Source organism: Squalius cephalus (assembly GCF_949319135.1).
Source record: "Squalius cephalus genome assembly, chromosome: 1".
NCBI lineage: Eukaryota > Metazoa > Chordata > Actinopteri > Cypriniformes > Leuciscidae > Squalius > Squalius cephalus.
The window spans coordinates 32,769,747-32,791,106 of record NC_137122.1 but is presented as its reverse complement, the minus strand read 5'-3'; the positions used below and the strand labels follow the sequence as shown (position 1 = coordinate 32,791,106).

At 37.9% G+C, this 21,360-nt stretch overlaps 1 protein-coding gene across 1 annotated transcript in view; it reads right to left on the bottom strand.

Moving 5' to 3' along the window:
* The window catches only part of ttyh3a (tweety family member 3a), a 67,841-nt gene that overhangs the window by 38,040 nt on the left and 8,441 nt on the right, over positions 1-21,360 (bottom strand). The window contains exon 2 of the mRNA XM_079871969.1: positions 11,282-11,451. Within this exon, the coding sequence (XP_079728095.1) occupies positions 11,282-11,451 (170 nt within the window). The remainder of the gene's footprint in view (positions 1-11,281; positions 11,452-21,360) is intronic.

The following is a 21,360-nucleotide window of genomic DNA, read 5'->3' as shown; positions in this document are numbered from 1 at the left end:
CAGAGTTCACCACATTGTATCTGTTGTTTTACAATCTAAAAAAAACAAGAAAAAAAAAACCAAAAAAAACAAACAAGTAAACTTATTTTTGTTAACTGTTTTGACTTAAGTGTACTGTTGGCATTTTTCTTTCAAAATGAATGCCTCTTGGTTTTATATTTTGTTATATAAATGCAAAAAACTTTGGCAACTAGGCCTATATAGCCTACCATGTTACTGTTTCATTATCATATACCATGGTACTTAAATGATAACGTAAGGTACTTCAAAGAATACTATGCTATTACCATTGTAGAAGTGTCAATAAAACTTGAAGAAAAAGCATAAGAGGGAAGCAGTGTGGTTTATAGGATCAGATGCATTCAACCACACAAGAGACATCTCCGATAATAGTTATGCTGAGAGATGGGAAGTGATTGTGGGCTCTAAGGCAAGATGTGACCCGAGGACAGATCAATCAGTGGTCCCGCAGATGTGGCCTATGGTGGGCCGACATCACTTCTATCCTGTATTAATTAAAGTTCAGTCTGTTAGACGGTCTCTATTCTGAGCCTAAGCTCTCACGGGGCAATACAGACATACTGCAAACAAATAAATAACAAAAAATAAGCCACATGACTCATCGAAATCTATCCCAGGGCTCGCTGATGCTAAGCAGCAGACTTTATTTGAGTAACATATAGAATAAGTAATGACCTGTGAATGTTGATCGATGTGAACGGGGTTAAACACTCCTTATAACACTCCATTGACTGGGCAGATCACACTGAGCGATCTCATTACTTATGCTCGTTCTGGTGCACCCATCCCCCTGAAGCACAGCGTCCTGAATCAGTGGGGATTTGGCTAAGTGGAGTGTCACACGGTTAAGACGAGTCAGGTTTGGTCACAATCTGCCTGAAGAGTGAGCGGCATTTGGTGTTCTTCCCAAAACAAAAGGATTTCATGTGCTGATTCATTTAATGGCTAATTTAAAAACAGTTTGAATCACTATTCAATAGGACAGGGCAAAAACATGTATACGTCAATATTTTGCCAAATTTTGCCACTGGCTCTATAAAGTCAGAGTGGGGTCACCGAGTGCTGAGGCACATGGTGCATGTGGTGACGACGCTCTGCTGATTCCATAGCTGAAGAGTTTCAAACTTCCACTGGCATTAATAACAACACAAAACTGACAGTGACATGACGTGAAGGCCAAGTATGGTAACCCATACTCGGAATATGTCCTCTGCATTTAACCCATCCAAGTTAGTAGTAGTAGTAGTAGTAGTAGTAGTAGTAGTAGTATTTGAGCTTATTGACATATCAGCATCACCGGCTATTACATGGCAGATTAAACATTTAACAACATAATATCATAAGTACAACATAATGAAAACAAACTTTGATAAAAAAAAAAAGTACATGTACAAAATGAATGCAATTCTATAAAAGGTTATTTAAAAGTACTTGTGCTTAAAAAAAAAAAAAACTTCTGGATCCATAAATATGTCCTTAAAAGTTTGTCCTGATAAAAAGCACCGTCTCATAACATTAAAGATTGGGCAGTCCAAAAGAATATGTTTCAGACAAGTTGGTACTACAGTATTGACATTTTGGTGCTAGTATGGACTATCCGACACCTTGCTCGTGTCTTGATTTAAAAGGGTAGACACATCTTTTCCCAACCACAGAATTTATTTAAACAGGGCTAATTTGTTATTCTGACATTCTACCCATTCTGCTTGCCATTTCTCTTATGGGTTGATTAAGGGATTTATGTCCCCATCCAACACACATTTAGGAGCAGTGAGTAGTGAACATACTGCAAACCGTGGACAGTGGACACACACAGCCGGAGCAGTGGGCAACCGTTTGCTGTGGCGCCCGGGGAGCGATTGGGAGTTAGGTGCCTTGCTCAAGGGCACCTCAGTCATTTCCTGTTTCACAAAAGTCTGACTCTTCTAACCATTAGGCCACAACTACCCCTAAAACTGTGCGACAAGAGCTTCATGGAATGGGTTTCCATGGCCAAGCAGCTGCATGCAAGCCTCACATCAACCAAGTACAATACTTTTTAAAGTGTATATAAATTGATCTTTTTTGAAGGACAAAGAAACATATGAAGAACAAAGAAACGCATCACACAGAACAAGTGGCAGGTCTATTGATTGAAAACTCCAGCACCTAGAGCAGGTATTGAGTGGATTCTCACTAACTGAAACACGTCTGATTGGCCATTGCATTCATGCCGTAAACAGACATATCTGAGATTGGCTACAACGCTGCAAACAAGTGTGATTTTTTTTTTTTTTTTTACAGATCACACATGAGATTAACTTTTAACATTATCACTATTTTCCCTAATTTTATATTGTCAGGAAAGAGATCATGATAACATTGCTAATATTCAATGCATTCCCAAGCCCTACTGCCCAATATTAGCAGAGACAGAATATATTTAATAAGTATGAAAAATGGACGTTATAACTGAAATATAACCAAATGAATCAGAATTTAATCAAAACTGGAATCAAGTGCTTGTGAATCAGAATGGAAAAAAGGAATTCTGCTATAATTAAATAATTTGTATATTTTCCAGTGATGTAGAGCTGGACAGATCCATCATATTGAAGGCATAAAAATGTTGGATGGACACAGATTATATGTGTCAGTCTCAGGGTCTTCAGAATTCCCAAATGAGCTGCTGTGATGCTATCGAAGTCTTTGAAGTGGCTTCAATGTCAAGTCATGAGCTGCTTAGCATAAATGCTGTAAAGGTTTCAGAGTCTTGCTCTGGATTTCCATAATCTTTAGTTATGCAGCGCTAAAGCTAAAATGTGCCTGAAGCTACAGCTATCAGAAGTCCAAGCATGAAAATTAGGTGCTGTGCATCTGAAATGAGTCCTCCAGGCTGTTTCACACCAACTACATTCAAAACCGCTGGCAAAACCAGCAATGCAAGTTTGAGAGGTGGCGCCCCGACAAGTCTCACGAGAATCACGACTTGCTTTACGACTAGTGTTGTCAAAAGACCCGGTAACTTACACTCCCAGAAAAAAAAGGTACAAAAGCTGTCACTGTGGCGGTACCTTTTCAAAAGGTACACCTTTGTACCTAAAGAGAGCATATTAGTCCCTCAAAGGTACATATTGGTACCAAAAGTGTACATATTAGTTCCAAAAGTGTACATATTAATACCTAAATGGTACATATTAGAACCCTTTTGAAGGGTACTGTCCCAGTGACAGCTTTTGTACCTTTTTTTCTGAGAGTGTACTTCGGTACCAAGTCGGTACTAAAAAAATGTAAACGTCACGGTACCAAGTTTTCTTAAGTACTGGTGGTACCGAGGACCCGTTCAAACCCAGTTACTTGATGCGCATGCATGCACGCATGCGCGTCCTCTTTATTAAAGCGCTGAGACATGGCGACCGGCGGTGCTGCTGATGTGGTGGCTGTAAATCCACTTGTTGATAAGAAAGGAGGAAAGAGACGCATATGGAAATATTTTGGATTAGGCTAATGTCACGTTGCCATAAGTGGCCGTTCACATAGCGCGTTTTTTGCGCGTGCAGATTCCAAATGTAGGTGTGCGGCAAGCGCGCTCATAATAAAAGCAACGTGGCGCGCTAATTTTTCCAGGCGCGCCTATGTTCATGGTTGCATAGCAACGACAGACGCCACGAGAGAGCAAGCGCTTGTGGAAAGGAGAAACTTGTCGATCTCCGAATGCAACGTTACATGAGGAGAGTAAAGATGGAAAGCTTTTAAAGCTTAGTTCCATTTAAATTCACGGATAATTTGTTGTTTTGTCGTTAGTGAAAATCAATATTGACCTTGTATTTGAAAAAGGATCCTCATATAAAAACAATACTAATTCAGAGTAAGTTCATTCGCATTCGGAGATCGACTATTTTTGAAACGGTGAGAACTGCGCTCTCCATGATGACGACGAGAAAGTATCAGCAAATAATTGATTGATTTCTAGCCCTTTGGTACCGAAATTGGTACCGAGAACCGTGGATTTTCACTGGTATTGGTACCGAATACTGAAATTTTGGTACCGTGACAACACTATTTACGACACAACGAGATATGAAGCAGCCTCTATGGAAGACTCTAGCACGCATTTCAGACGTGAATCATAGCAGAGTCGAGGAAGAAAACGAAGAAAGCGCAGTCAGAAGAGTGCAGAGACGGCTCTGTGTGAGTGGCAATGACTTCCATAGTATATATTTTTTCCTACTATGGAAGTCAATGGTACCAGAAACTGTCTGGTTACTGACATTCTTCTAAATATCTTCCTTTCTGTTCAGCAGAAGAAAGAAATTCATACAGGTTTGAAACAACATGAGGGTGAGTAAATGATGACAGAATTTTCATTTTAAAGTGGAGTATCCCTTTAAATTCTGCTGTTTACGATCGCTCCTCTGCGTCCTCATGAATCATTGATGCAGGACAGAGGGTTGCATGTCTTAACCACATTTTGTAAAACATTCTTGTACTTTCTGGTTTCTATTGAGCGCTCAATGCATCCACTGAGATTTCTTGTAAAGCTCTCAAAATATGTGCCTTCATCAGCAATTCTCAGGAGATTTCACCATACTTTCAAGAAAGACCAAAAAAAAAAAAACCCTTAATTTATTACAAGGGCTTCTTACTAAACAACCTGTTCCTGTATAGGCTGTCTAGCTCCACAGGGTGTACAGTATAACTGTCCACTGGACGGACGCCATGAGCTCATTTCCTCCTCATGCATAAGTGATGAGTAGTCCATGCAGAATCTGCACTTTTACACATGTATGCGCTGATTGGGGAGGAATATCTGCATAGTTTTGCAGAATAATCTCAAATATGGTAAGAGGGGAGAGGACATTTGTATGACTAACATACAAAAGAATTACATGGAGAAAGCTGCAGAGATTTCAGTGGAATACGGATGATGCCGTTATCATGTAGGCGTGTTTATGTGGAATACCATTTCTGTTGTCACTGTTACGTCCTCCCCTGTCTAGGGTAGAGGAGAAGGAACAGTTTTAAAATGAAAGCTAAGGAAACTAAATAGATTAAACTAACTAATGTTACAGAGCCCCTGTCTCCTGTCCCAGCACTTTTGAATAAGCACCACAATATTCCAAATCGACAAAGTTTTAAGGAACACAGTAACCTACCTGTTTTAGTCAAATAAATAACCTAAAATAAAGACGCAGTTCTAAACATAACTCCCTCTCTAACTATAAACCAGAGAAAAAGACAACTAAATAAAATGGAGCCCACCTCCATACAGCTTCCTTAAATTTCAATAATCAATAAAGAAAGAAACAAACTCAGGGATAAAATGAATATCCAATTAACAATCAGTGCAACAAAACTCCCTTGAGATAGTCTCACACAAAACTAAAATACCTTACACAAACACAAGGAAATTTAACAAATGTTTGAAACAGGAGAAAGGGACCCAACAGAAATCCAGCCTCACGTCTCCACATCATTCCAAACCTGGTCAGCTTTTGTATGTGAGCACAAGGCCACGAGAGCAAATCAGAAGAGGGAGACAGTCATAAACTCTGATTAACATCACTTGTCGCTTCTCATTCTAGGAGAGCGGAAACAAAGTAGACAAACAGGAATACACAACACATTTACAAGATTACATTGATTCTAAGACAACTATGTCATCCAGTTATGCTGCACAATTTGGAATGTTAGCCTTATGCATCAACATCGGGAACGTCGCCAGTGCATTTCACATCCCAAAGGCGAGAACAGAATACAGTAGGAAATTATTTAAAAAAGATTTCTGAAGCTGACTCAGAACATTGGAAAATAAACTGTAATAAACTGAAAATAAAATGTTGTTGTTCAGGAAGATAAGAGGTAGGGTAAGTGTACCCATTAAGCCCATGTACCCTTTAAGCCCACTTTCAACTCTGAAGTCAAATTAAAAAAAGAGAAAATAATATTTTATGCTGCTTATTATTTTAACCAATCCAGTGATTTGTTACTTCCCTGGCATTTTTAATTGCATACCAATCACAATTGGCAATGTTGAGTTAGCCCCACCCATGTGCATGCTGTCTCAGGGGACCTCACACAAAGTCACCCAAAAACTTTGGTGTTTCGGGACCCTTCAGAAATCAACACATTTCAGCAATTTGCAGCCATTTCTTTGGTAACTACATTGATATTATGTCAAATAAGAGATAAATGTATTATTTTTTGTGTATGAACAAATAGTACTTTATCATTTTATATTTTTCCTTTAAATTGAAAGATGAGTTTTATTAGCTTGCGTTCAAAGCTAATCTCTATCAAACCATTAGCCTTACAGAAAGATTGACTGCCAAAGAATTAAGCATGTGAACTGCAAACAATGAATGTTTTGTGATTCATTGTACATTCATTTACAAATAAATACATCATAAATTGTTTTGTAGAGAAGATTATTTTTATAAATTAACTTTTTTTTTAAGATGGGCTTAAATGGTACAGTGCCACAAAACGCATGCAAACTAGAGCCAACACAAGCTAACCTTGAATGAAAAAAACTTCACATTTCTCAATGTGGGCACAATGAAAATTACTATGATACTTAGTCCACAGTATATTTAAGCTCCATGCATGTATTTGTAAACATATCTTACATTTTTAAAGGAAAACAGTGTCTTTTTTCACCATTTCTCACTGTGGAACCATTTAAGCCCACCTTATGTGTTTCAATGAGGAATCCTTCTAATTGCAAACTTTGATACATTTTATGAAAGTGTTTAATGATAACATGTCTTTGTGTGCTTTTACCTTACTAACCTTTTACCCTAACCTAACCTTACTTACACACAAATTACACATTCATTCAAATGAGATAGAGCCTGTTTTGTCCTAAAGTCCTTTATGTATAACCAGGCATAATTCGGGAGTCAAGCTAAGTTAAGGCTTGTGATTCCGGACATGGAGAGCTCCCAGAGGGACTCTACATTCCCCACAGTCCTGAGTCCCTGGGACTGTTAGGGGGGCCCACTATGAGCCTAAGCCCAGAGTATGGAGCCCTAACTCAGCTTGGCTCCCGAGATACACCCGGTCAAACTTCCAGCTTGACTCCAGCTACAACTCCAGTCAAGCCAACTTAAGGCTCCAGACCACCGGCCACTAACACCAACTCATCCCACCCAGGGCTCTAATCAAACATTAGCAAAAGGATTTTTTTTAATACTTCCCTGTCACTGAATAAATATATTGATGTTTTAATTCTTTAAAATCATTTATTTTTTTTATATTTTGTGAATCAATGATGATGTGGGCTTATTTGGAACACATGCGGGCTTAAATGGTGCCAAAAGTACCAATTAAGCCCATGCCAGACTTCTGACTTTATTCCTAAATTATCTTAATTTTATATTCTAAAATGTACATCAGCTAATTAATATAATTTCAAATGAGAGATTAATCTTGCATTTTAACAAATTATATTTCTTATATACTATGTCAATATCTATGAAAAAAACCTAAACTTAGATTTTGGTGGGCTTAATGGGTACACTTACCCTAGAGTCTAGATCAGACAGCATGACAGAGTTCTGCAAGCGTCCGCACGAAAGCTTAGCATCACACACAGTCAATCCATCATCTTCAGGAATGCAAACGGTGGGAAGAACAGTAAAACTTTACTCGAGCAGCTTTAAAAGTAACGTTTCTTCTGATACTTTAAGTGTACCAATTAAAAGTGAGAATGAAGCCAGCCTAAAGCATTAATGACTGCAGGCACATATTATGAGAAATCCTGAGTCATGTCCCTCGCAGGTGTGATGATTATTAATGGTGTTTGTGTTGAAAACGAGCTCATCTTCCTCCCCGTGGGGGGAAAAAGTCAGCAGGGAGTCTGTGAAGATGACAGAGAGAGGGTTCTCCGTCTTTCTACTTCCACAGGACCAGATGTGCATGGATAGACTTTCACAGAAGGGAAGATAAGCACAGCAGTAAGCATATGCATATATGTGTGTGTGTGTGTGTGTGAGAGAGAGAGAGAGACAGTGTGTGTGTGTGTGTGTGTGTGTGTGTGTGAGAGTGTGTGTGTGTGAGTGTGTGTGTGTGTGTGTGTGAGAGTGTGTGTGTGTGTGTGTGTGTGTGTGTGTGTGTGTGTGTGTGTGTGAGTGTGTGTGTGTGAGTGTGAGAGAGAGAGAGAGAGAGAGAGAGAGAGAGAGAGAGAGAGAGAGAGAGAGAGAGAGAGAGAGAGAGAGAGAGAGAGAGAGAGAGAGAGAGAGAGAGAGAGAGAGAGAGAGAGAGAGAGAGAGAGAGAGAGAGAGAGACTAGTTCCGTAACTGATATAGCAAGAGAACGGATTGAGTGCGAGACTGACAGAGCGAGACACTCTTGGTGAGTAGGTAAAGAAAGTGAGAGGATGTGTGAGACTAGCTCTTCATGGATGAAATTAGGCCCACATGAAATACATACTTTCCCCTCTTAAAGAACAACAACAACAACAAAAAACTAAACAACCCCCCCCCCCCCCAAAAAAAAAACAACAACAACAAACATAAAAAAAAATTAAAAAAATCCAAAACTGAAAACACCAAACAAAACAAAAAACAAAACACCACAAAAAAAACCAGCAAACCAAAAAAAAAATCAAATAGACCAAAACCTGTTATGTTATATGTTGTGTAATGTTTTATGTTGTGAGTTAAATTGTGTTATGTTATATGTTGTGAGTTATGTTATACGTTATGTGTTATGTAATAGGCCTATGTTATGTTGTGTGTTATGTTGTGTTATATGTTGTGTGTGTTATGTTATGTTATGTTATGTTATGTTATGTTATGTTATGTTATGTTATGTTATGTTATGTTATGTTATGTTATGTTATGTTATGCTACGTTGTTATGTTTTGTATATTTTTTTAAATGTGCACTGATTAATCAATCAAACTAAGACCAGGATATGTAATTGTGTATTAAGTTAGTATTAGGGTGCATTTTGCTACCATGGTGGCTTTGAAGAATATATGAAGAGACAACAACACTCCTTTGTCTTTTTGACTTGTCTTTGAGCTCTTTATAACTTCCGAGCTGGGGGAAAAAAATGGACCATGTATTAAATACAGGATTTACTGCTTGGTGTATAAGTCATAGTGACCATAAAGTTCTCACCTGTCATCTTGCCTGACAGCTAAGAACATGAACTGAAGGAGAGAGACCCATAAAACCACACAGCAGGCCCTCTGTCATGCCGACACAATCACAGGCGGACTCCCTGTAGAGCTAGCGCACGTTAACATAGACAAAACATGAGGAGCGGTCATGGGATACGGGGGGGTGGTGGTGGTGGAAAAGGGTGGTGGTCTTTTTTTTTGTGAGTACACAAGTTAGGTGCTGCCAGGAAAGACACTGCCATAGCAACAGGCTGGATAATAGTCAAGCCTCAACTTTCCCACCAAAATCTTTTTATTCTCATTCTCCGTCCATTTCGCTTTCGAACATCATCATAACAAAAGCCAGCATTACTAATGCAATCCGTTTATGAATCCTTCTAGTTGTTTGCATTCACTCAAAGAAACGTCTTGACATCTTGAATTTTAATGGATTATAACGCACTTGAAATAAAACAGCAGCACTACGGTTGATTTAGAAGACATTGAAGGAAAACTAGAGTGAAACACTCTTTGTGATGGCATGTATAAGAGCAACAGCCCTAGAGAGAATGTTGCATTTGAAGTAATGACTTTCTCATGCACAAACCCACGTTATTCTGCAGCTCAGCACTTTGTCATCTCTGACACACTACACTAGGAATAGCCAATGAAACAGTCAATGTTTCACCTCAGCAAATTTTACCAACCAATCAATAGACATCCCGTGATTAATCCAAGCAATCCAACACTTGTGTGTGGAGGGACCCAGAGAGGATTCAAGACTCCAGAAAAACGGCAGCTTAAAATAAAATGTAATCTAAAATTCTATATATTTTGTCTACACTTAAAAAATAAAACCTTGATTGTTTTAAATGTTTGTCACAAATGTACAGAATGAAAAATGGAAATTCATTTTGAGATTTACTAACGATTACATTTAACAGTATTATTAAATTATTAGTATCCTAGAAAAAAATTGACTGAATTTTTCTGGGTAGCAGAAATTTCAATGCACCCCCACTGTTTATTGTTAGTAAATCAGGCATATGCCTGATGAAGGTCATGAGACCGAAACGTTACCAATAATGAATTTTTGATACTTTTTTGCAAGTACGGATAGTGTGCGGGAGTTCTTTGTTTTTCATTCTACTGTAAATATATAAAACATTTATTTTTGTGATTGAATGCAGCACAATTGCGAACATAAATGGACAATTTTAAAGGTGATTTTCTCAATGTTTCGATTTTTTTGGCACCCTCAGATTCCAGATTTTCAAATTATTGTATCTCGGCCAAATATTATCCTATCCTAATGAACCATACATCATTTGCATGCTTATTTATTCAGCTTGTCTCAATTTCATAAAATTGCTCCATGTGACTGGTTTTGTGGTCCAGGGTCACATACTCAGAATTTATTTTCAGGTCTTTTTCAAACCCTGGGAACCACACAAGACAAAAAATTAAGCATGCCATGGCAGAGAAATGGTCTGAAGAGAATCTTGCTAAGCACACAGGTTCAAGTTCAGCTACCTGAATAACTAATTGAATGGCTCATGGACATACACTTCATTTCCTACTAAAACTTTGATGCTATTAACCTGACAATCTTTGGCAAATCCAGAGATTAGATCTTCTTCAAAAGCACTAACCATATTCAGCTTTTACCTGCTTCTTAACACAGATTCTTTACCAGACGTACTGAACAACAAAATCAGGGCTGTTAATCCCTTAAATTGCATAAAGCCAGCCAATCAGATTAGAACTGCTGATTTCAGCCAGAACTGCCCATTTTTGCGTTCAATTTGCATCAGACTACCTCCAAAATTTGCATTGACGGATATCATTCTGAATAATCGGATATCGGTGGAGAAATTTAGTATTGGTGCATCCCTAAATTAAACCCATGCCTGCCGCTAGCTCCAAATAAACTGAGACTGAAAGAGATTAGTGCAGAAATGAATTCCCTTCCAGAAATGAAACCCTGCAGCCCGTCCGACAATGCAACACGTCCTTTACACTCCAACAAGATGGGTTTTTCCAGCGGCGGGAACATATGATAAAAGCATCTCACTTGAGACCAGACTAAGTGAGCAGTGACTACATGCGTCACCCTTTGCCTGAATATGACGCTGACAGAGCGGATATGAGGAAGAACGCATTCAGACTCACCTGCAGACGAGGGTGGCGATGATGACGCACCAGGCGGTGCAGCAGCAGTCTGCGTTCGGCTGCTCGTCGCTCTTCTTACGGCGGCAACACAGCCAGCAGGAGTAGATGAGGAGGAAGAGGAGGTCCAAAGCCAAGCATGCCAGAGCTACACTGCCCAGCAGCAGGATGGACTGCAAGAGGAGAAGAGAAAATAATCTTAGAGATGGGGGAAATTCTGGATACATAATATTCAAGACAAGAGCCATTCTTCACGAAAGTCAACTGCTGGTAATGAACCTTCAATTTTGGAACATTAAACTCAAAGTAAACATCTTTTTTTCATGCATACACTAAGCTCTGCGTACAATTAGCATGATGCACATTTCTTCAGCAGCATAGTAGGTGCGTAGCCAGGTTTTCAACCCATGCATAAACTGTATGCTCAGTTTGTGTATGCGCCTTGAATTTTCTTGGTGGCGACACTGGCCCGGGCTGTTTTTTCACAGTTGAAAAAGAAACAGAAGAGATGAGAAAAAACAAGAAACTAGGCGCAACAACAAAAGACGCCTGAGCTGACGAGCACTTGGGTGAGGGGGTTAAGAGACACCACGCAACTCTAGTTAAAATTAATACAAGGACATTTTTTCGGTCATCATGTTTGGAGGAAAATAGTGCAGACATTTGCAACAAACAAAAAAAAACAAAAAAAAAAAAAAACCAATACAAGGATATGGTACAATCCTTATGGTACGTTTACTGATTAAATATGTCATAAATGGAAAAAAATTAATAATAATAGTGCAGACACTGGACACAGATGAAATATTCTAGTGCGTGTGTGTCGACCGCTTGTGTTCGCACACACTATCAAATAGAGTATACGTGTTCAGCTGTACCAAAGTGCTCTTAACTGAAGTATAAACCCTGATCCAAATCCACTGTCAGCTATCTTTGGAGTACCATCTGAAATTTACTTCTCAGCATCACTGCAAAAGGTTCTGGCCTTCACAACTTCATTAGGAAGATGTCTCATTATTTTAAAGTGGAAGCCTGTGTCACCCTCTACGTTTAACTCTTTCCTCGCCAAGGTTTAAAAAAAAACAAAAAAAGTTGTCAGCCACCGGCAGCGTTTTTGATCATTTATACAAAAATGTAATGACCCCCAGAACATTGTATAGGGCATATATGAACATGCAATACATCAAAGGAAAGAACAGAGCCTCTGCTTTTAAAAAAATCAATTTTTTGTTCTGTCTTCATGCTTTTTTTTTATCAACACTTGAATGTGGGTAAGTACAACAAAATAAAGAAAAATTAAAAAACTAGACTTTAAGACTACAACATACATAAGCAATGCTTTTATCACTTGTTTCAGCTCCTTTTTTGTCTGTGTTTTATTCCAGAGAATCTCTGCTCTTTCAAAAGATGTGTAATAGCGCCCCGTACCGTATAACAGTCGAAACAAAGACAAATTCCATCAATGGCGGGGAAGCGTTTTCTCAAATGATGAAAAAGTCTGTCAATAGCAGGGAAAGAGTTAATGTGTTTATTTAAGTATTTACTTGTATTAAAAAAAAATGTCATTTACATGATCCGAAAAGACTTTAGAAATGATATGGCCTGCAGTTTTGAATAAAGTACTGGCTTACTCTACAAACAGTTAAGCTGGGCACCACCTTTTCTTCCACCCCCTTTTTATTTTCATTTTCTATTCATTTAATCATTTATTTTTTAATGATGTATTTGTATGTATTTATGTATTATACTGTTCTGATTTTTTTATTTATTGTTAGGTATTTTATCTTACCGTTTTATTGTACAGTCTGTTTTATTGTATTATAAAACACTACATTATAATTATAATTATATTGTTTTGTTAGTCAGGGTAATCATTTTGTGGAATTTGAACTTGTGATGAATGGGTTTGGTATCTGCACACTTTTCCTGTGTAGATAAATCCAATAAAGAAACAAAAACTGAAGTATGCTTCAGGCTTTAGCCTCCAAAGCAAATAATAAAACAATGTTACATCTAATCTCTTACATCTCCAAAGAGAATCCTTTTGGATTTATACTTTAAAAGCTAATCAATACCCTGGTCTAAACTTGGAATTGGATTTTTCTCCTTTTTTGTAACTGACTATATGCACAAGTCAATGTTTTGCTATATGTATCTATCTATATTGATATTTCAAAGTGTATCTTGATGTGGAAAGTGGTAAAATATAGAAAGTGTAAAATTATTCAATATCTGAGACTGCACATATTTATTAGAGCATGAAATGAAATCTTTTTCACAATGTAACTTGTTTTTTTTGTTGTTTGTTTGTTTTTTGTAACTTGTCTTATATAAAGTAACCTCTTGCTGCATGTATCTATTGATATTTTAAACTATCCTGATGTGAAAATGTGACTTATCTAAAGTAACTTCTTGTAATTGCTTGCAGTCAGGTGATATGTGCAGATGAGCACCTGTGCTTCTAGGTCATATGACCACATCCAGATAGCATGCAGTCTACAGATTGCCATTTTGAATTTGCCCTGAAGAAGGCCACAGAGGCCGAAACATGTTTTTTAATGGATAGCCAAGTTTAAATAAATCTAATGTTGTAAAAATAAAGGAAAGTAGTGTGCCTTCATATTAGTTCATAAACGTAAAAAAAGCTGTTACAACAAATAAATGACCTAATTTGTTGAACCCAACCAAGTTTGTGTTAGATTTCTTTGCAGCTGTTCATTTCAGTTTTTATGACTCTTGAGTTCAGAATATGACTAAGACAACCCATAAGCACCTTGAAACAATTGAAACGACATATGTGTGGGTTGCTCTAAGCCGAGTCTCCCGCTGAAAATCACGTGACAAATAACCTGCAGGGGAAGTTTTGTATATAATGAGGTCAGAGCTATTCTCGGTTAAGACACGCACTTCACTCTGACAATCTTGTTGTGACAACCACACAGGGATTAAGCACTTTAAGATCATCCGCACTCAAATTCCTCAAAAACTGACCCAATTCTGGTCGCGCCTGATTACCGGGGGAATCGGTCAAATGGAGACACCCATGATGGGTTTGGCCTGGTATCCAATCAGTTAATCTGCACAGACTCACTGAACCCACATATAAGCATTTCAAATCTCCCAAATCAAGTAGTTTCCATACGGCTTTCAACCTGTGCCAAGTGTCCGTCAAGCTCACAGTGTGTGATCACAGGAGAGCTGGGAAAACCATTGTGTCGGTTCAAAAGGGGCCCAGCAAGTCAGACTGGAAAAGCGAACAGGTCTTAAAAGCACAGTCTGTAATACTTAAAGGGCATCATTGCTCAGTGCATTTACTTTAAAACACAAAGCCTGATTGTTCAAAGCCTTATTGTTCATCTCAAGGTAATTACTTAGGCATTTTAGGCTCAGATGAGTCTGGTGAATTTGGTCCAGAGTGTGAAGGCATATCAGACCGCCATGAAACAAAGTTTACATTGTACCAGACTGCCAAAATGACACCTTCCGAGGAACAACTAGTTGCTGGAAGTTGTGGATTAACAATTGTGTCATTGAGTATTGAAAATGAAAGAGTTCAAGAGTTTTGTTTTAGGCAGCTGCTAATAAGTAAACAAGATATATATGAATATAACCATTTCATTTTGTCTAATGTCCGTGAAATAGACAGTATTTGGTACTTTTGGGTGAAGGGACATTTTGAACAAAGTTTACACATACACTACCGTTAACATCTGCGGTCTGTAAGCAGGGCCAGCAAAAGCTGTCGGTAGGATTTACTGTTTATTTTTTATTTTTTTAAGAAAATTCAGCAAGGATTCCTTAAATTGTTTAAAAGTGACAGTTGAAACATTTATAATGTTACAAAAGAAAAATCTGTTTTAATAAATGCAGCCTTGGTGAGCATAAGAGACGTTCTTCAAGAACAAAATTCAAAAATCCTACCAACCGCAACAATTTTGGATTTAGTGTATTTTCTACTCATTTGTTTGTCACTGTCATTGCTGAAGCTATTTGAATGAACTACCGCATTGCACACTGGTCTATTATTGTGGCATCATTAAATTCAGCTCCATCCGGACACTGGCTGGTTATTTTACAAGTCAGTCATTCGGTCTTTTCCAGATTAAGTGGACAGCCAGGATATGTGGTAAAAGTCTGCCTCACCATTAGATTAATAATTATATCAATTACAACACTTCACCAGTTAAAATTTGAGTTAGGGTAATGCAACAGAATAACAAGTATGCTTCACAGCTCTTCTTTACTAGACATAAGCCATGTTAATTAGGTTACCAAGGATCAATCACGATGGTCCACCAGCTGATGGGTCTTTGGCCATTGCAGAAAGTTAAAAATATCAATACATCTGTGTTCTGCATAGATTTAAATTCAAGACCACAAGATTATATTTTCAGAATGTCTACATTACGTTCTGACTTACATTAAGAGAAACATGACAAATTATTTCCAAAAAACAAGACAACTCAGACCCTGCAGGCAAATGCTAAATCCTGATCTAATTTTAGAAGCACAATTAAGCCTTGTACTGTATTGACTGTGAAAACCACTTGTCCACAAACCACAATGCCCACTATTCACAGTGGCACTTCAAGAAAAATGAATCTTCTGTGAGCCACTCTGTCTGTTTTTGAACTCTCACACAGTGAAAGATTCAGTGAAGGTTAGGCCGACTGGACTTACGTTTAAGAATCTTTTTAAGCCAACAGGTGGATAACCAAATAGATGCATATTTAGGATAAACAAACCAACCGAGACAACTTTACTGATGACTATCTCTTAGAAGATGGAGCATGAACCTCTTTCCTGGTCAAAATCACAAACCGACTAAACATTTATTGGATGATTAGTTGACTATCATGACTATAGGGGTTAAACAGATCGTATTTGATCCATGATCCGTACGGGCCAGGCTCCACGATTCGGCACGCATGTGTGTTTCGCAGATTAATTGCTAAGTTTCACCATCAATTTGGTACTTGCCCGTACGTGCCACATTTCAGATAGCAAGAGAACAGCGAATTGATTCCTCTTTTGCATTTCCATGCACTTGAATGGACATATACACACAAACTTATTTTAAAATACCAGTCTCTGCAAGTATTCTCGTAAACACAGTCGGTTATGTCTTAAGTTAACGTACACAGTTGAGAAAGAAATCGGATGTGTACCATTGTATTGGATCAGTGCATTCACTCTTAAAGTGACAGCAACCTATAAATACCTGCTACTTTCCAAGTCATTAATGTTAATCAAACAACAAAAAGATTAATCTATATATAATTAATAGAGTGAACACTATTGTGTTACTTTACATTTAGGCCTAATTATTACATCCATAGTCGAATACACTACAGTTAGACCTTACTTTGTAACTTTGTTATATTGTATTTATCTATGCTTGTAATTAGTGTATTTGTTCTTATTTTTTACTGACTCAAACCCAAAACCATCCAATACAACAAGGTAATATGAGGCAGGAATTCATCAGAGACAAATGAGGTGTGAATGATGATGATGATGGGTGAAATGACGACTCAGGATGAGGAAAAATCTGTGCCAGCAGGAAATGGTGCTGGCAGAATGGCCAGTAAGCACTCTTGATATGATTAATCAGTGCTTAAATACTCTCATTTACAAAGAATAACAGCTCTAACCAGAATGGCATAGCTGACAATCTCTGATAATGTGTTTGGAGAATGTGATTAACAGCCTTTGTGCCTATGATATCATCTCAGCGTGTTGGCAGAATGCTGTGGCTTTATAAACATACAATGCAATCGAATAATCAGCACTAGTAGAAGATGGTAGAATAAACAAGAGGTTTGGAGGTCAATTTATCATCTACAAAATTGGTTTCAAACAAGAAAACCAAGTTTCAAATAAGGGAATGCATAAACTGATCAAATGTGTACATTGAATACAATGCAAGTTGCTTTGAAGAAATGCATCTGCCAAATGCGTAAATGCAAATTTTATACGTGTTTTCGAGAGGCCTCCTCGCCGGATAGAGGTTTGAAACACAACTGGCCTTTGCCAGCGGCTCATGATCGTGTTTTCCTGTGAGAACTTGTGCCAAGGAGGTCACTGCAATTACAGAGATTTCAATCCTGCAACGTTTCTCCTTTTGCTGCTAACAGGAAAAGACCCAGACTCAGCTTTTCTAAACAGACGGTAATCTTCAGCAGATTATCTTAATGGATCTCCTCTTTCCATATGCTGATTCAGGACGCAGCACAGCGAAAGACCCTGCTGAGCGATACCACTGCCCAAGAACAACAGCAGCATTTCAAACACAAGGTCACTGTGCTGAAATGTGCTCCTGGCTGTAGGCCATCCTCCTGATATTTGCAAAATATGCACCACCCTTTATTTTGTTACGTTTCAGAGAAAATAGATTTGCGCCATAAATGGAATCTCTCTGTGCTCAACTAAGAAAATACACTTTTTTTTCATTTATTTACTATTTTAAATTACGTTCACCACAATAGAACCATAGTGCACCCAACTATGACAAATATATTTTTTGCGTTCTCATTTACCACAAAAGCAAAATAAAAAATCCATGAGAACATTTCAATGACTTTCCAAAACAGGAAAAAAAATATAGAGTGACCGATTACAGTGGTCAGAGGAGAGATGTCAAATTTGCCACCACTCCCTTATGTCGGGTTCAGACTACACAATATTTTTGTCTGTTACGATAGTCTCTGTGTCAGATTATGTGATTTTAACTCCTAAATTCTTGTGTTGTGGACAAGAAATGTCTGGAGAGACAACACGTTGCTTCCCAACCAATCATCGCATGCCATTTTTAATGATGTGCGTGATGTCAACGAGAATGCGGAGCTAGAGATTGATTTCAGGAAATAAGAGCTACCGAAGCTGTGAAGGATAATATGAATTATTAGCAAGATTAATGCTAATTCAGCATTAATGCATCGTCTCTCTTTTTGTTTCGCCATGTAGAGCTTCTGTGCTCCTATTGGTCAACATCACAGATGTGATGGAACCCGTCGTGGAGGACTGAGAAAAAATTAAACATACTAGTATTTCTGTCAGGATGTCGTGAAGCATCATTGTATAGAATTATTTTTTTTTAAATTAGTAAAATTTTTAGTTTAAATTTTTTTTTAAAACGTTTCTAGATTTACAATGGTAATAACTGTGGAAACATAGGTTCATCCATATCTTCTCTATGGGACACTATAAACAATCACTCATTGAGATTTGATTCAGAAGATCAGTAAAAAAAAAAAAAAAAAAAATCGGCTTTATCAAGTTACGTAATTGACCTAATCTTAATTTCAGAACTGTCTATGAAAGGGCTTCATTCTCCTATAGGAGATGGTGGATGTGGTTTTTTGAATGAATGTGGCACAGCAACAAACTCACAGACGGTTTCATTCAGTCTGGCAGAGACTGAAGCTCAAGACCTTCTAAAAAACCTACGATAAGAGTCTAGGATAGTTCAGCCTTAAGCTCTTGAGTGAATGTCATTGGAAAATGTCACAACTGCCCCAGGAAATGACACGTTTTTGAATTATACAAATATGTGGCTTCAAAAACAAAACAGAAACTTAAGCTACAGGTTTGAAAGATCATTTAGTTTCCAAAAAAAGCATCTTTGTGGGTGGTGTGGTACAGATGTGGATAACAGAAACCATGCAAGGTGCACATTTTATTCATGCAAAATAATAGGCTAAGTCTAAAAGACTAAATTCATGAGACCACTTCTGACTATTCTATGGACAGCCCTAGTTTTAAATAGTGAGAAATAAAATATAAATCTCATTTATATTTTAAATTTGAATATTGTAAATTTAATATTGGGTAGAAAAAAAAATAGATATGCACAAAGCTTAACAAAAATTTAACAAAGTAAAAACGCTTGAGTTTATACAGTGGTGGTCAGAATTAATGGCACCCCTGGTAAATATGATCAAACATGGCTGTAAAAAAAGAAATCTGCATTGTTTATCCTTTTGATCTTTCATCTTTCAAAAATGTGCAAAAATCTAATCTTTCATTGAAGCAAAAGAATTGAAAATGCAGAATTGGGCGGGGGAATCACATTATGAAATAAATGTTTTTCTCCAAAACATGTTGGCCACAATTATTGGCACCCTTTTATTAAATACTTTTGACAACTTTTCTGACAACTGAATTTGCTGGAGTTTGTTTTTGGATGAGCGAGGACGATTTTTCTTGAAACCCTCCCAAACAACATGTGGGGATGTAGGGGTTGTTTGATTTATTTTTTTGGTAGGCTTCTGAAGATAAGATCGAAAGGATAAACAATGCAGATTTATTTTTTACAGCCAATTTTGATCATATTCACCAGGGGTGCCATTAATTTTGACCACAACTGTACATGAAATTATATAACTGCCATTTTAGGAAACCATATTTAAAAAACCACATACGACAAACTAGCATCTCATAGGCAGATATATTTGTTCCTTCTGAAAAAGCAAAGCAGTTTAATTTCATATTTAAGCAAATCAAACACTGAACAAAGAAAAATGTTGCTGTCCTTAAAGCCCAAAATTTAAATGTTGATATCCCAAAGCAACACTTTCAAATGATTTGATTTTCCTCAGGGAGCGATATAGCTTCCACATTGTCATGGAAAAGAGTGAGGCTCTTTTCATTTGCTGTTGGAGCAGCAAGGGGCCAAATCTGGGTCAGAGATTTCTTTGGGAAACCAAGAGTAATCTGGGGAGGGGTTAGAAACACTTTCAGAGTGGATGCTAAAAGCATTTCAGCCTTTGAAGGCAGACTGGAGGCAATAAACTGTCCCACACACATGCACAGGAAGTCAGTAGTTAACACCTAACTGTAAATGTAAACTGTAAAAGAAACAGCCACGCAGATCAGATTTGGAGTCAAACCAAAGCAGACATTAATATTCCAAATAGGATTGTGTTTACATCGTTCCATGAATGGCTTCCCTCACAAATCCTTCATAACTAGCCAACCACGTGATGGATTTATTGGCAGTAAGCCACAATGAGAGACAGCTTGTGTTTCCTGCCTGGCCTGATGACAGGACGGCCTCGTCAGTCTGTGTCGCACCATGCAAACACGCTGACAAAACAGATTAGCAGGCATCCTTGCTCTCGCTTCCTGTGTGCCCGACGACAACCCTGAGAAGGACGCGCTAGAATGACTAAAATCATTCAACAAACACCGGCGATACAATTATCAAAAATGGAAATGTTTCCAGTGCTCCCCTCACGTCATGAAGAGGCCAGTCACGAATTTCTCCAACCTCCCCCACAGCCAGCCTGGGGAGTGGGTGTGGGAAAGCATGTAGGGGTTGTGTTTCTCAAATTTTCACTTCAAGCTGTGCTCAAACCCACATTCCCACTACAAGACAAATTAGCAACCATGCTCTGATGTTTTTAATAAAATACTGGTGAAAACTGTTGAAATCAAAACTGTGATTCTTTTAGTCCACATCTGTTAGCTTGGAAGTCAAAGTCAAGTGATAACACAAAATTCACATAGTTTTTACAATCTTTCTCTTCTGGCAAAACTGGCCAAAAATATGAATGATTCTTCTGGCACAAACACTCTCAGGAAAAAAAAAAGAAGCTGTTAATAGGGTGGTACCCTTTCAAAAGGTTCTAAAATGGACTATTAAGGTACTAATGTGTACAATTTAGGCACCAATATGTACACTTTAGGTAATAATATGCACCCTTTATGGCAGAGGTGTCCAATCCTGCTCCTGGAGGGACACTGTCCTGCAGAATTTGGTTTCTACCCCACTTCAGGATTACTAGAATCTTCCAGGCAGGTATTTTGGGACAAGTTGGAGCTAAACTCTGCGGGGCGTTGGCCCTGCAGGACCATGATTGGACACGCCTACTTTAGGGGTAAATAAGGTACAAAGGTGAGTACTGCCCGGTGACAGCTTTTGCACATTTTTTGTTCACAGGGGTTAATTTTGTCAAATAATATGTTTCTAGAATGAGAAATGTCTTATCCTTCTAATTATAAATACAATCTCTTTCCAACTATCACTAACAAGAGTCAAATTATGGTTTGTTTGATTACATTGATTATGCACTGTTTAT